Source organism: Triticum urartu, chromosome 1 (assembly GCF_003073215.2).
Source record: "Triticum urartu cultivar G1812 chromosome 1, Tu2.1, whole genome shotgun sequence".
In the NCBI taxonomy this organism is placed as follows: Eukaryota; Viridiplantae; Streptophyta; class Magnoliopsida; order Poales; family Poaceae; genus Triticum; species Triticum urartu.
The window spans coordinates 562,282,399-562,294,457 of record NC_053022.1 but is presented as its reverse complement, the minus strand read 5'-3'; the positions used below and the strand labels follow the sequence as shown (position 1 = coordinate 562,294,457).

Sequence of the window (12,059 nt, the reverse complement as noted above, 5' to 3'; positions counted from 1 at the left end):
CTCGGCTCGCTAACTTCAGTCTTGCAATGATATATAATACTAGGTTAGGTGACATTTCTAAAAAAGGAGGTTGTGTCAGTCAATGCAACCATTTCTCGGATTGCCATTTTCGTCCTAACAACAATCTATAATACTAGGTTAAGTGACTTTTTTTCCAAATGGATGTCGCGTTGGTCAATGCAGCCATTGCTCTGCTTGCCATCTTTTGTCCTGGCAAAAGTCTATAATACTAGGTTAAGTGACTTTTTTTGCAAAATGAGGCTGGGTTGGTCGATGCAACCATTGCTTGGCTCAATACCTTCCGTGGAACAATCTATAATACTAGATTAAGTGACTTCTTTGCGAAAGGAGGTTGGGTTGGTCAATGCCGCCATTGTTCGGCTCGCTATCTTTCGTCCTGGCAGTGATCTATAATACTACGTCATGCGACCTTTTTTGCAAAAGGATGTTGCGTTGGTAAATGCACTCATTGCTCAGCTCATTATCTTCACTCTTGCAATGATATATAATACTAGGTTAGGTGACATTTCTGAAAAAGGAGGTTGTGTTAGTCAATGCAACCATTTCTCAGATTGCTATTTTCGTCCTAACAACGATCTATAATACTAGGTTAAGTGACTTTTCCAAACGGATGTCGCGTTGGTCAATGCAGCCATTGCTTAGCTTGCCATCTTTTGTCCCAGCAACGGTCTATAATACTAGGTTAAGTGACTCTTTTTTGCAAAACGAGGCTGGGTTGGTCGATGCAACCATTGCTTGGCTCAATACCTTCCGTGGAACAATCTATAATACTAGATTAAGTGACTTCTTTGCGAAAGGAGGCCGGGTTGGTCAATGCCGCCATTGCTCGGCTCGCTATCTTTCGTCGTGACAGTGATCTATAATACTATGTCATGCGACTTTTTTTGTAAAAGGATGTTGCGTTGGTAAATGCAGTCATTGCTCAGCTCATTATCTTCAGTCTTGCAATGATATATAATACTAGGTTAGGTGACATTTCTGAAAAAGGAGATTGTGTTAGTCAGTGCAACCATTTCTCATATTGCCATTTTCGCCCTAACAATGATCTATAATACTATGTTAAGTGACTTTTTTCCATACAGATGCCGCATTGGTCAATGCAGCCATTGCTCTGCTTGCCATGTTTTGTCCTGGGCAACGGTCTATAACACTAGGTTAAGTGACATGGTTTTTTTTTTTGCAAAACGAGACTGGGTTGGTCGATGCAACCATTGCTTGGCTCAATACCTTTCGTGGAACAATCTATAATACTAAATTAAGTGACTTATATGCGAAAGGAGGTCAGGTTGGTCAATGCCGCCATTGCTCGGCTCGCTATCTTTCGTACTGACAGTGATCTATAATACTACGTCATGTGACCTTTTTTTGCAAAAGGATGTTGCGTTGGTAAATGCACCCATTGCTCGGCTTGTTACCTTCCTCCCTGATAGTGATGTGTAAAACTAGGTCAACTGGCCTTTTTATTGAAAAAGGCGGGCATATAGGTCAATGCAGTATTGCTTGGCTTGCTATATATATCCTCCACCCTGACAATGATATCATTCAATTCTCTTTTGATGAAAATGTGGTTTGCTCAGCCCCATGTACGTGCGACACAAAACGAGCACCTCCGGGAAGCAAACATTTAGATGTACATGGCCATTGGTGCGTTGCGGAGAGAGTATGGCATGAAAACCAAGCTACGCCAAGTACTCAACCCTGTAGCTAGGGTTGAGTTAATTTATCAGACCAGATAGCTTGCCTGTCAACTTGAGTAGTACTGACAGTACTACGTTTTACAGAGACCAGTAACTAATTAAGGCCATCTGAGTCAATGCCCTTGATGTCGATCATCGTTTATGGACGTCACTAGTAGTTGTTGAGATAAGGCATGGAACCACGGGCCGGTGGCACCTTGGATTTTTTTTTAAATGTGGTTATCTCACGGCCTTTGCATTAGAACGATGCATACGGCAAATGATATTTTGAATTAGGATTCCTAATTTAGGAAGATCGATACAAAATATGTTAATTTACACCCGGCACGTGGTTTCACGCGGCCTAACCTCCGTCTCGTCCATTGTTTACCACGCATGCCTTGGCAGAGGGCTGGTACGGACACTGATCCGGTCCATTCTCGTCGTAGATATGTGTCACGGTCTCGTGGTGAAGACGAAACGCCGGCACAAGTCAAAAGGAGATTGGGAGTGGCCAGTGGCACCGGAAGTAGTTTATTTATTATAGAAGAGGAGAGGTCCACATTTGACAACGGAGACACATGTCACTTCACGCAGGCTCACATGTCACTCTACTGGATAAGACCCAAGGAACGATTAAGATGGAGGGCGGGTAAAATGATAAGATCGAGTCAAGTTTTTAGGTAAGAGAGAGATGCCCAGGGTTCGGCACTATTTTCACGGGATCATCATACATTAGCACCCTTTCCCTTCCGGATTAATTGAACGTTTAGATTTACGCCAGGTTGAACTTCCCTATACTCACTTTCGGACATATATATTTGAAATGCAATTTCATGATCTGGACCTTGGACTTTAGACAAAGCTTGGTTGTGGAGCGGAGAAGAAGGATAAAAATCATCTTACATGCAAATCATTTCCCCCATAACCGATGAAAGGGAATGAAGTAGGAATGCATTAACGAGCTACTCGACTTGTTGATTCTTGACTCATTGAGCTCGTGCTCGTTAAAGCCCTGTATTATTGAGGCCCTGTTTGGTTCATAAGTCTTAGGATTTTTTTTGAGTCCCAACTTATAAATCTCAAGTTTTTAAAAAATTCCTATCTGTTTGGTTTTTAGGACTTAACATGGATTAAAAGACCATATTACAACTATAAGTCCCTCCTTGAGAGTCTTATTTCATAAGTCTCAAATGACCACTTTAAGTGGGACTTATAGGGACTTTTTTAAGTCCCTAAATCAATAAGTTTTTGGAAACAAACACTCTCTAAACACGTTAAGCTTAATGATAAATGGGAAAAAAAGGCCTTCTTGGCTCTGTTTGTCTGAGGCATGTGAGCGCTTGCAGGCGCTTATCAACAGATTACGACGTGTTACTGTACATGACAAAAATGTGAGTGTGATTTTTTAAAGAAAGATGGTAACCAGAGGAAGAGGAGCGCTGGTTTTCTGGTTTGGGGTGTTTATATTGAGCAGATGGACTGATATGACACGATAAAATTGTCACATAATCTTAATAGAAAAAATGTCATGTACGATAAAAAAAAAATATGCACTGCAGTTGTACTAACAAGATGCTTGTAAAACTTGTTAGCTTGTCCATTAAGCTTGCTAAACTCAGCGAGCAAAATGAGTGACCGGCCTCGTTCCTAGAAAGCAAACTGAGCATACCTCACATGGTTAAATTCCTTGTGATAAAACCAACCCATCATGGTTCGATCTGTCGACTTGGCATTAGTGGTTGCATTCTTTGGGATTTATTTCAAGCCTTTCAGTGTTATGCGTTCAGTGAAAGAAGATGTTCTTGTCGACTACGAAGATGTTTTGGTGACTTGAGCAATCTTAAAATGATGTGTGGCTCGGTTTGTAGACGAGCGTGCGCGCGCGCTTGTACGAGTAAACAAGCAGCCGGATTAAGCTGGCGAGCCCAAACGCACGCCTATCCACAACCCGTCGGCCTCCCGTCCCGCCGGCCCCGTGCGCCGTCGGCGGGTCCCTCCTCCCCGCGCGCCGCGTATAAGTACGCCTGCGCAGGCAGGCGAGCGAAACACGGCGCGATCACGGTGAAAAAAGCAGGCAGAAATCCAACCAAATCCACCTCCCTCTCCACCTCCACGCGCCGCTGCGCGACACGACACCACCCTCCCCTGCTTGCCACCATTCCGAGGCAGTCCCATGTGCTCTGCTCACATGCTCGCCGATCGATCCTCACTGCCTCACTGCTCCTAGCCTAGCCGCGGCGCCACACAGCAGGCGGTCGCGGTGAGTGAGTGAGTGAGTGAGTGAGGCGCGGGAGGTCGAGAGATGAAGGAGGCGGCTGTTGGCGGCGGCGGCGGGGACGGGGCCGGGTTCGTGCGGGCGGACCAGATCGATCTCAAGAGCCTCGACGAGCAGCTCGACCGCCACCTCGCCCGCGCATGGACCCTGGACAAGCCCAAGCGCGGCGCCGGCGACGGCCAGGAGCGGCAGCAGCAGCCGCGCCAGGACTGGGAGGCCGACCCCGCCAGGCTCGTCGTCCGGGGCGTCATCGCGCGCGGCACCTTCGGCACCGTCCACCGCGGCGTCTACGACGGCCTCGACGTCGCAGGTCCGCGCCACCATCTCCTCTGCACCCCTCCACTCCCATCCCACCGTCCCACGTTCACCGCACGCCTGTTCATTGCGCACACGGACACTCGGCGCGCGGGCACACAGCCAGCCCAGGACAGCCCAGCCGGGACTCCGCGCGCGCCCGCACGCTGTTCGACGGAATGCCCGTGCGTGCCGGCGCGGCGGCGCCGGCCGATTGCGGCGACACGAGACTCACTCGATAGGTGCCGCGCGCCCACCTGCCTGCCCGCCGATGTGTCTCAAGCTCTTCCTTTACTTTCCGCTTTTAGCAAGTCGCAGAAGTTGGTGCCGCTGCCTTTTCTTGGTGGCCTTTCACTCATGGCGTACGTGCGTTCCCCGTGACACCGGTTGCGATTGGGCAAGGCGGCTGGCGTTCGCTGTGCCCTTTGGCTTGGCTCATGTGATCCCAAACCACTTGTTCGGTATCATGGGCTCATCTCATTCATGGCCGCGTCATTCATGTGATCTCTGAGAGCTACACAAGGGCGAGAAAGCGGTTTCCGGTCGCGGTCGAAGTTTCCTGCAGGCTTTAGCAAATGTGACAGACATTTTACTAGTGTGCAGTGATGCAATCTAGAGATTTATGTTAATTTTCAAACCGGGTTCAGTATAGATGCAATTGCATGGCATGGCAACAGCATAAATAGATGGATCTTTTCTCCATGCTGAATTCTCTTTCTGAGCTCAGCAACGCATGCCATTAAACTCGATTGTTGAGCTGTTGCTATTCTGTTATTGAGCGACTCTGGCTTGTCGGCTCCTTCATTTTGCAATCCCCAAGCTGTATGCACACATTGCTCTGCAAAGCGAATCAATTTGGAATCCCAATATGTATATACTGTTGTGAGCTTGATTAAAAAAAATGCATGTGTTATCCTGTAAGCACTTGAATTAAAATAAAGCTTATTTCGGTACCGGATAATGTTACCTCATTAGCCTAGACACCACTACAGCTAGTATGCTGTTGTCGACCCATATATCCCAGGACAGGGTATACAGATCTTCTGTAGCAAATAGCCTGTCCCCCCTCTCTTTCTCTCTTTCTCTTGCTTGCTGTCCCACCTCAATCCTGGCAACAGCGTTTAACATCAATTCTTCATTCTTAGTTTGGGACAATAATTGGTACGGAAGTTGAAAGCTCTTATTAGCACTGTCAATTTTGAACATGGATGGTTAACACCAGTTATGTTTCAGTTAAATTGCTTGATTGGGGGGAAGATGGTCACAGGTCAGAGCAAGAAATAACAGCAATAAGAGCAGCTTTTTCACAAGAAGTCTCCGTCTGGCATAAGCTTGATCATCCAAATGTAACTAAGGTACTGTTTGGGTTGACACGTTATTGCAGTGTTATTTGCGCTTTCTTCAATTTTTTATTTTGTTAATCTGTTCTGTGTTGACATCCGTCATTTGTTGCATTTATCGATTCTTGAAAAATGATGATGAAATGAAATGAATCTTCAGTGTTGGGACTGATGATCGATACTTGCTGTCTAAATGCAGTACACGCGCATTTCAGCGATAAAGTTGTTGACTGTCCATGTGTAGCCATTAGCTTCCTTAGTTAGGCCTCTAACAAGTTAAGAAGTTTTCAGTAAGTTCTGTATAAGCCACTAGAATAGCAACGCTATTAACATGTATAATCATTGTCTGCAAAGACGAAATATTAGTTCCAAGTAAAAAAAGATTAAGTATTCACATGCATCAAATGTTTTCACCTCACTTGCCGTGCTGTTATAATGGAACCAGGGGTGCTGCGGCTTGCTATATCATAATCAGATTAACCCATCTAATAGTTGGCCATATCTTAGCAAGCTTATCTAGTATATTCATTCAGTTAGTCATTATTTACAGCTAAATCCATTTGTTTCGGGTATTTAGAGAGTACTTGACAAGTATTGACTTTTGCCATGTTAAACATGACAGTTTGTCCTAAGAACAGCTTAATTTTTCTTGTACAGTTTATAGGGGCTATAATGGGTGCTGGGGATCTGAATATTCAGACAGAAGATGGAAACATTGGCATGCCAAGTAATGTGTGCTGTGTCATTGTGGAGTACCTTGCTGGAGGTGCACTGAAAACATTTCTGATAAAGAACAGGAGAAGGAAGCTGGCTTTCAAAGTTGTGGTCCAGATAGCTCTTGACCTTGCCAGGGGGTAAGTGATCACCGCATTCTCATCAGTCCTGCTATTCAGTCTTTGACTCCCGCTGGCCTCCAAAGTTCTCACTGATTTGAGGAATACTGATCTTTAAATCTTTGACAGATTAAGCTATCTTCACTCAAAGAAAATTGTTCACCGTGACGTAAAGACTGAAAACATGCTTCTTGACAAAACAAGAACTGTAAAAATCGCCGACTTTGGTGTTGCTCGCCATGAAGCTGCAAACCCCAGCGACATGACAGGCGAAACTGGCACCCTTGGCTACATGGCACCTGAGGTATCTATCTTATCTTTGATGGTCTTAATTTGTCCTCATAGTTTCGTTTGTACCCCAATTTGCTGGCACTAATCTGAATTCCAGCACACACTAATGTAATACATTCTGACATCTTAGCATCAGACAGCGCCTTGCATATGCTAGCTCCCTGCATGTTGCATGCCTTATATCGGTGGCATCTGATGTGCAGGTTCTCAACGGCAACGCTTACAACAGGAAATGCGATGTCTACAGCTACGGGATCTGCCTTTGGGAGGTGTACTGCTGCGACATGCCGTACGCGGACCTGAGCTTCTCGGAGGTCACGTCCGCTGTTGTTCGTCAGGTACAACAGATCTGTAATTCTACCTGCTATTCTCTGACGATTTCTGAACCTGAGGCTATACTTGACAACACAAACGATTTCTGATCTGCAGAACCTGAGGCCGGAGATACCGCGGTGCTGCCCGAGCGCCTTTGCGAACGTGATGAAGCGGTGCTGGGACGCGAACCCCGACAAGCGGCCAGAGATGGCGGAGGTGGTGACGATGCTGGAGGCGATCGACACGTCCAAGGGTGGGGGCATGATCCCTGTGGACCAAGCGCGGGGCATCGGGTGCCTCTCGTGCCTCAGGCCACGCAGGGGCCCCTGAACCCTGGATGACGCACGATGCACGGATGGATCACGCGTAGCTGAGGTGGAGCTGGTGTTCTTTCTGCAATATAATGTTGAGATTGAGCTCTGGATCTCGCGTTGGTTGATTGCATTTGGTTTAGTTTCAAACAAGGTAAGCAAACGGGTTGATGGAGCTTAGCTGGTGTGACCCATGGTTTGGCAGGCAGGCAGGCCATCTGATGTAAATTACCCCGTCTCTGCCCCTTGTGCTGCTTATCGATGAAGAACAGGCTCGCTCGTTCGTCTATGCTTTTTCTGTGCTGACATCTCATCCTGGTCTGCTAATTGTCTGCTTGAGGCTTGATGGCCTGAAACTAGAATTACAGTAAGCAAGGTGCTGTCTGTCCTGTACATGACAGAATCACCTACTTAATGAGTTGACATGGTAGGATTTTAAAATAAAAAGTCCCACTGAAAAACGAGGCAGGATTTTTTTAAATAAAAAATCAACTGAAAAGGATGGGTTGATGTTGCCAGCGGTGCTCACTGCTCTTCTCGGACCTGATCTTTGATCTGCTGCATTTGATGATTTTGAATTGACTGGATGATCAATCAGCATGAGTGCACTGCGTTCTCATCCATAGTAGTAATAATTAAGCACCATTCTCTGCAAGAACAAGATCACCCTCCCTTCAAAAAAAAAAAAAAGAGAACAAGATCACCCTCAGATGGACCACAAGGACCAGGTCGACGGTCATGAGATATCCCAGCACCATTAACGATTTAAAAGAAAAACATTTTTGATTTGCTAACTGGCCAAGAAGAGAACTTGTGGTTACAGGATGCCCTCGAGAATCTCCTAAGCCTTTTGGCTATGGATTGTAAACCTATTCATCAATCAATAAAGCTCCCAATCTTTACACGCAAAAAAGAAGAAGTAGAAAAAAAGGAAAGAGAGTTGTTTATGTAAAGAAACAAACAAGGCGGGCAGGCAGCTGTAAGATTCTCTGTCGCAACGGGCGCATAGATAATCCTTTGATTTCTGGATCGACGCAGCAAGAAAGAAAGATGCGTCGGTAGATTCGCTGCGTCTTCCTCGGCTAGCTTAAGCAGAGCAGTGCCATATGCTACTGTATGCGCTACTAGTACAAGAGTGTGTGACCAACGGCTGGCAGGAAGATTCCTCGGCTTCCTCCTTCCCATCTTTTGTCCTTCCAAGCTGTCACGCCGTATATACGTATGTCCAGCAGGTGCGCCGTTAGTCAACTATATATAGGTCTTGCTTCGTCTGTCTTGATCCTCATGTCATATTCGATCACGATGTTGCCGCGCAGATCTATCGCTCACTTAGGGTCGGCCATGTTGATTGATGGAAGAACCCCGTGAAACTAATATTGTTCCATACCTATCCATGTAAAAATAAGAAACTAAGAAATATATCCCAAGCTAAATGCTTCCCTTGTATATTTCGCTTGTACTAATATGCACTTAACGGGGATATTGTACAGTTGATCAAAAGGGGCTAGAGCATGAAGTGATGCGGTTTTTCACATCTAGCTTGAATTCTTGGACCGCCGGTGTAAGCTCGGTGCCCGCCAAGGCAAAGACGACCATGTCACCTTCACTGAGAACAATGCAAAATCCGTCTTCATATTCCGACAAGAAACCCCATGGTTGTTCGCCATGAAGGCAATCTGACACCGCGCCGACTCCGGGGCCACCTTGAATTCCAGCTTCATCCAAGACCTTATCGCTACAGCCACCACAAACCTTTTTAATTTCAACCCATGCATGTGCCTCGCTGCCGACGGCGCCGTCGAAGATTTGGATCTCCTCATCCACCCCGCCAATGAAGCACCCAAGGCGTAGAGCGAAGCCGCTCTGCACTTCCGATCTGACGACTTCCACGGTCGCCTCAACCGCGTCATCAAGGGCTGACACAGTGAGATCTATTGCGCCGTGGTCGCCGTGGATACGACTCGTAAATGCCCGGCGATCCCGCAGGTCCTTGTGGCGTATCATCGATGCGCCGTCGATCAATTGTAGGTCATGCTTTACTTCTTCGTATGTCTTGATCCTCATGTCGTATTCGACTACAATGTTGCCACTCAGATCTATCCCTCTCTTCGGCCCGACCATGCTGATGGAAGAACCCTATGAAATTAATGTTATCATTGTTTAGTATCTCTTCATATGAAAGTGACAAATACCTCTATCTAAAAGTTTCCCTTGTACTAATATATACTTCAAGGGGATATTTTACAGTTGATGACCATGATGTTTGTCATCTGTTGAGCTGAATGGTTACAAGGTGCATAACGGTGTTAAGAGATGGGGAACGCCCCCATTCCCTAACTTGTTTGGTTTTGTTTCAAATCCCAAATATTTGATTTCATAAGCATGTCCAAGTGAGAAGAGAAAAATAGAAAAAACTATGTAGTGATGGCACCATTCATTCTATGCATCTTCACATGCATATAAACAGAAGACAGTCAAATTTGTGTGGCGTGGAGAGTACTAACGAAGGGTCCAAAACAATTCTGTCTTATTTGCCATTTGGAACACACTTAGTTCCATAAAATATTGTTTTTGAGAGTCACTTAGTTGCACAATTTTGAACCATTTCCATGGTAAATCGTGAACTCACAATGTAAGACTTTATACAGATTAGTCAATGTGATGCGTATACAATGACATTATACAAGAGATTAAGTGGTTTGTAGCACGTTATCAAGAGTATGTATGATCCAGTCCATAAGTTCTATGCATGAGACAATGCAAAATGAAAAAGATTAATTTGAAATGAGGAATTAAATAACTTAACCCCCTCAAGTATTTTGGTTTGTTCTGATTAACCCCCTCATGTAAAAAAAAAGTATTGGACGCTCGAAGTATCATTTCCTAGGCACAATTTGGGAGATTGTTTTGCCCATATGGGCAATAATTCAAAAACCACGTCCGAAACTGCACCAAGAGATGAAGACAACATTGAATACTTTAAAGAGATGATGATGCATGGTTTTATCTTCACAATGTTAAGCAGAACAAACACAATACATGGGGTAAGGTAGGCTTAAAAATTTACAGATAATTATGATACACACCTGTTCCACGCTGATGGGATCATCTCTACTGAAATTGACGACGTAATTAAGCAATAGGTCCAAATGATCTCGCACTGCTATGTATCCATACAACTGTATTGGCCTATCATCGATAGGAGTTTTAGCCAACTTTAAAGAGAAAAATTGGAACATGCGGCTAGGTGGATGACGCTTACAATATCCACTGCCAATGTCAATGAGGCAGCCCGCGGGATCTGTTAACGTCATTGCCTCCAACCATGCTTCACATAAAAATACAAGTTATATTTAAAATAAATAATTAAATAGTACTACCCATGCAAAAAGTAAACACGCCCCTTAATGTTCCATGGTCAATTAATCATATTTTCTTTTTCATCCAAGTGAAACCTATCTATATTTCTCAAAAAAAAATTATTATTTGTTAAAAAAAGTGGAAACTATCTATGTTCTCTTTTACCTGAAATTTTGCTCTGATTTTTTTGCAACGAGTAAAACACAATGAAGAGAGAGAGAGAGAGAGAGAGAGAGAGAAATAGTCCATTTTACTCTCCTCGGGTATTTCATATAGCTCACTAAAATACTTCCCGACTGACTACAAAAACATGTTATTTCAGCCCATTATAGAAGTTTTGTTTTGTTTCTCTCTTTCTAGAAATTCTATTTTGATTTCATCTATTTTCACGATGATAAATAATCATAAGGATGTTACAAAATGTTCTCATGTTTGTCCACGACTACTTGCATAGGTAATTAACAGTTGGGATACAAAATACATCCTACAGAGAATGAGAAGGTATGAACAAATTACGTGCATAGGGCATGATGCCATCTATCGCCTCCCAAAATCTGAACCAAAAGCTTAGGAGAGGCAAATGAGATAAACATCATAATTGGGTGAACTGAACCTATTCTAGTAAAAAAGCACAACTTGAAGCAGGGACGATAGCGAAATAATTCACAGATTTAAGTTGACAACCAAAAACTTTAGCGGAGATACAGCCGCAATAAACCACAATAATAACATAATATGATGTGCAATGTCGGTTGATCCTAGACCATGAACAATATCATAGAGGAGTAGTAACAAACGAAATAAGATAGGAAAGAGAGATATCATCCATCACATACCGTCGTTACGATCCGCGATGCGATAGATTTCCTTCCACGCATGCGTGCGCTTGTATATAGAACCGTCACGGTGGCTGCTCTTCCGGAGCACGTCCATGGTGACTACGCCGTCTTCCGAGGGTTCCTGAAATCCGCGGCGAGATCTACGGCAACATGGCACATGAATAAGGGATGATTAACAGAAGAGAAATATATTTCTGTTCAGCGTTTTCCAATGTTTTGTTACGAGTACTCTGTATATCCAGAACTATATTAGCCAAGTAATTAATGGGCCAGCAAATAAGACTTTGGCACGAGAAGAAGAGGAAGAAGAAAACCCACCGGGAGAGACGACGGACGGGTGGATTGGGAGGCGGGAAGACTCGCCGTCGCGAGAGGACGGAGGAGAGGGATGGTGGCGAGAGCGAGGAGAGGCGAGGCATCGTCGGGGCAGGCAACGATCCGGGCCTGCCGGCCGGCCGGCGTCGGCGGGGTCGGAGGATCGATCGAGCGGAGGGTTTTGCA

At 44.9% G+C, this 12,059-nt stretch overlaps 1 protein-coding gene and 1 pseudogene across 1 annotated transcript; one reads left to right on the top strand and one right to left on the bottom strand.

The window, feature by feature from the left end:
• The first annotated feature begins 3,732 nt into the window (after positions 1-3,732).
• LOC125530557 (serine/threonine-protein kinase STY13-like) lies at positions 3,733-7,648 on the top strand. The gene is made up of 6 exons (XM_048694941.1): positions 3,733-4,285; positions 5,503-5,624; positions 6,267-6,463; positions 6,572-6,746; positions 6,937-7,071; positions 7,163-7,648. Exons 1-6 carry the CDS (start codon positions 4,003-4,005, stop codon positions 7,376-7,378), a joined length of 1,128 nt encoding a protein of 375 aa, XP_048550898.1. The 5' UTR covers positions 3,733-4,002; the 3' UTR covers positions 7,379-7,648.
• A 1,191-nt stretch (positions 7,649-8,839) lies between these two features.
• LOC125533156 lies at positions 8,840-11,652 on the bottom strand (annotated as a pseudogene).
• Between the last annotated feature and the right edge of the window lie 407 nt (positions 11,653-12,059).

Coding starts and splice junctions, on each gene's coding strand:
- LOC125530557 (XM_048694941.1), top strand. CDS start 4,003: ATGAAGGAGGCGGCTGTTGGCGGCGGCGGCGGGGACGGGGCCGGGTTC. Junction 5,625..6,266: donor ATCATCCAAATGTAACTAAG/GTACTGTTTGGG, acceptor TTTCTTGTACAG/TTTATAGGGGCTATAATGGG. Junction 7,072..7,162: donor CGTCCGCTGTTGTTCGTCAG/GTACAACAGATC, acceptor TCTGATCTGCAG/AACCTGAGGCCGGAGATACC.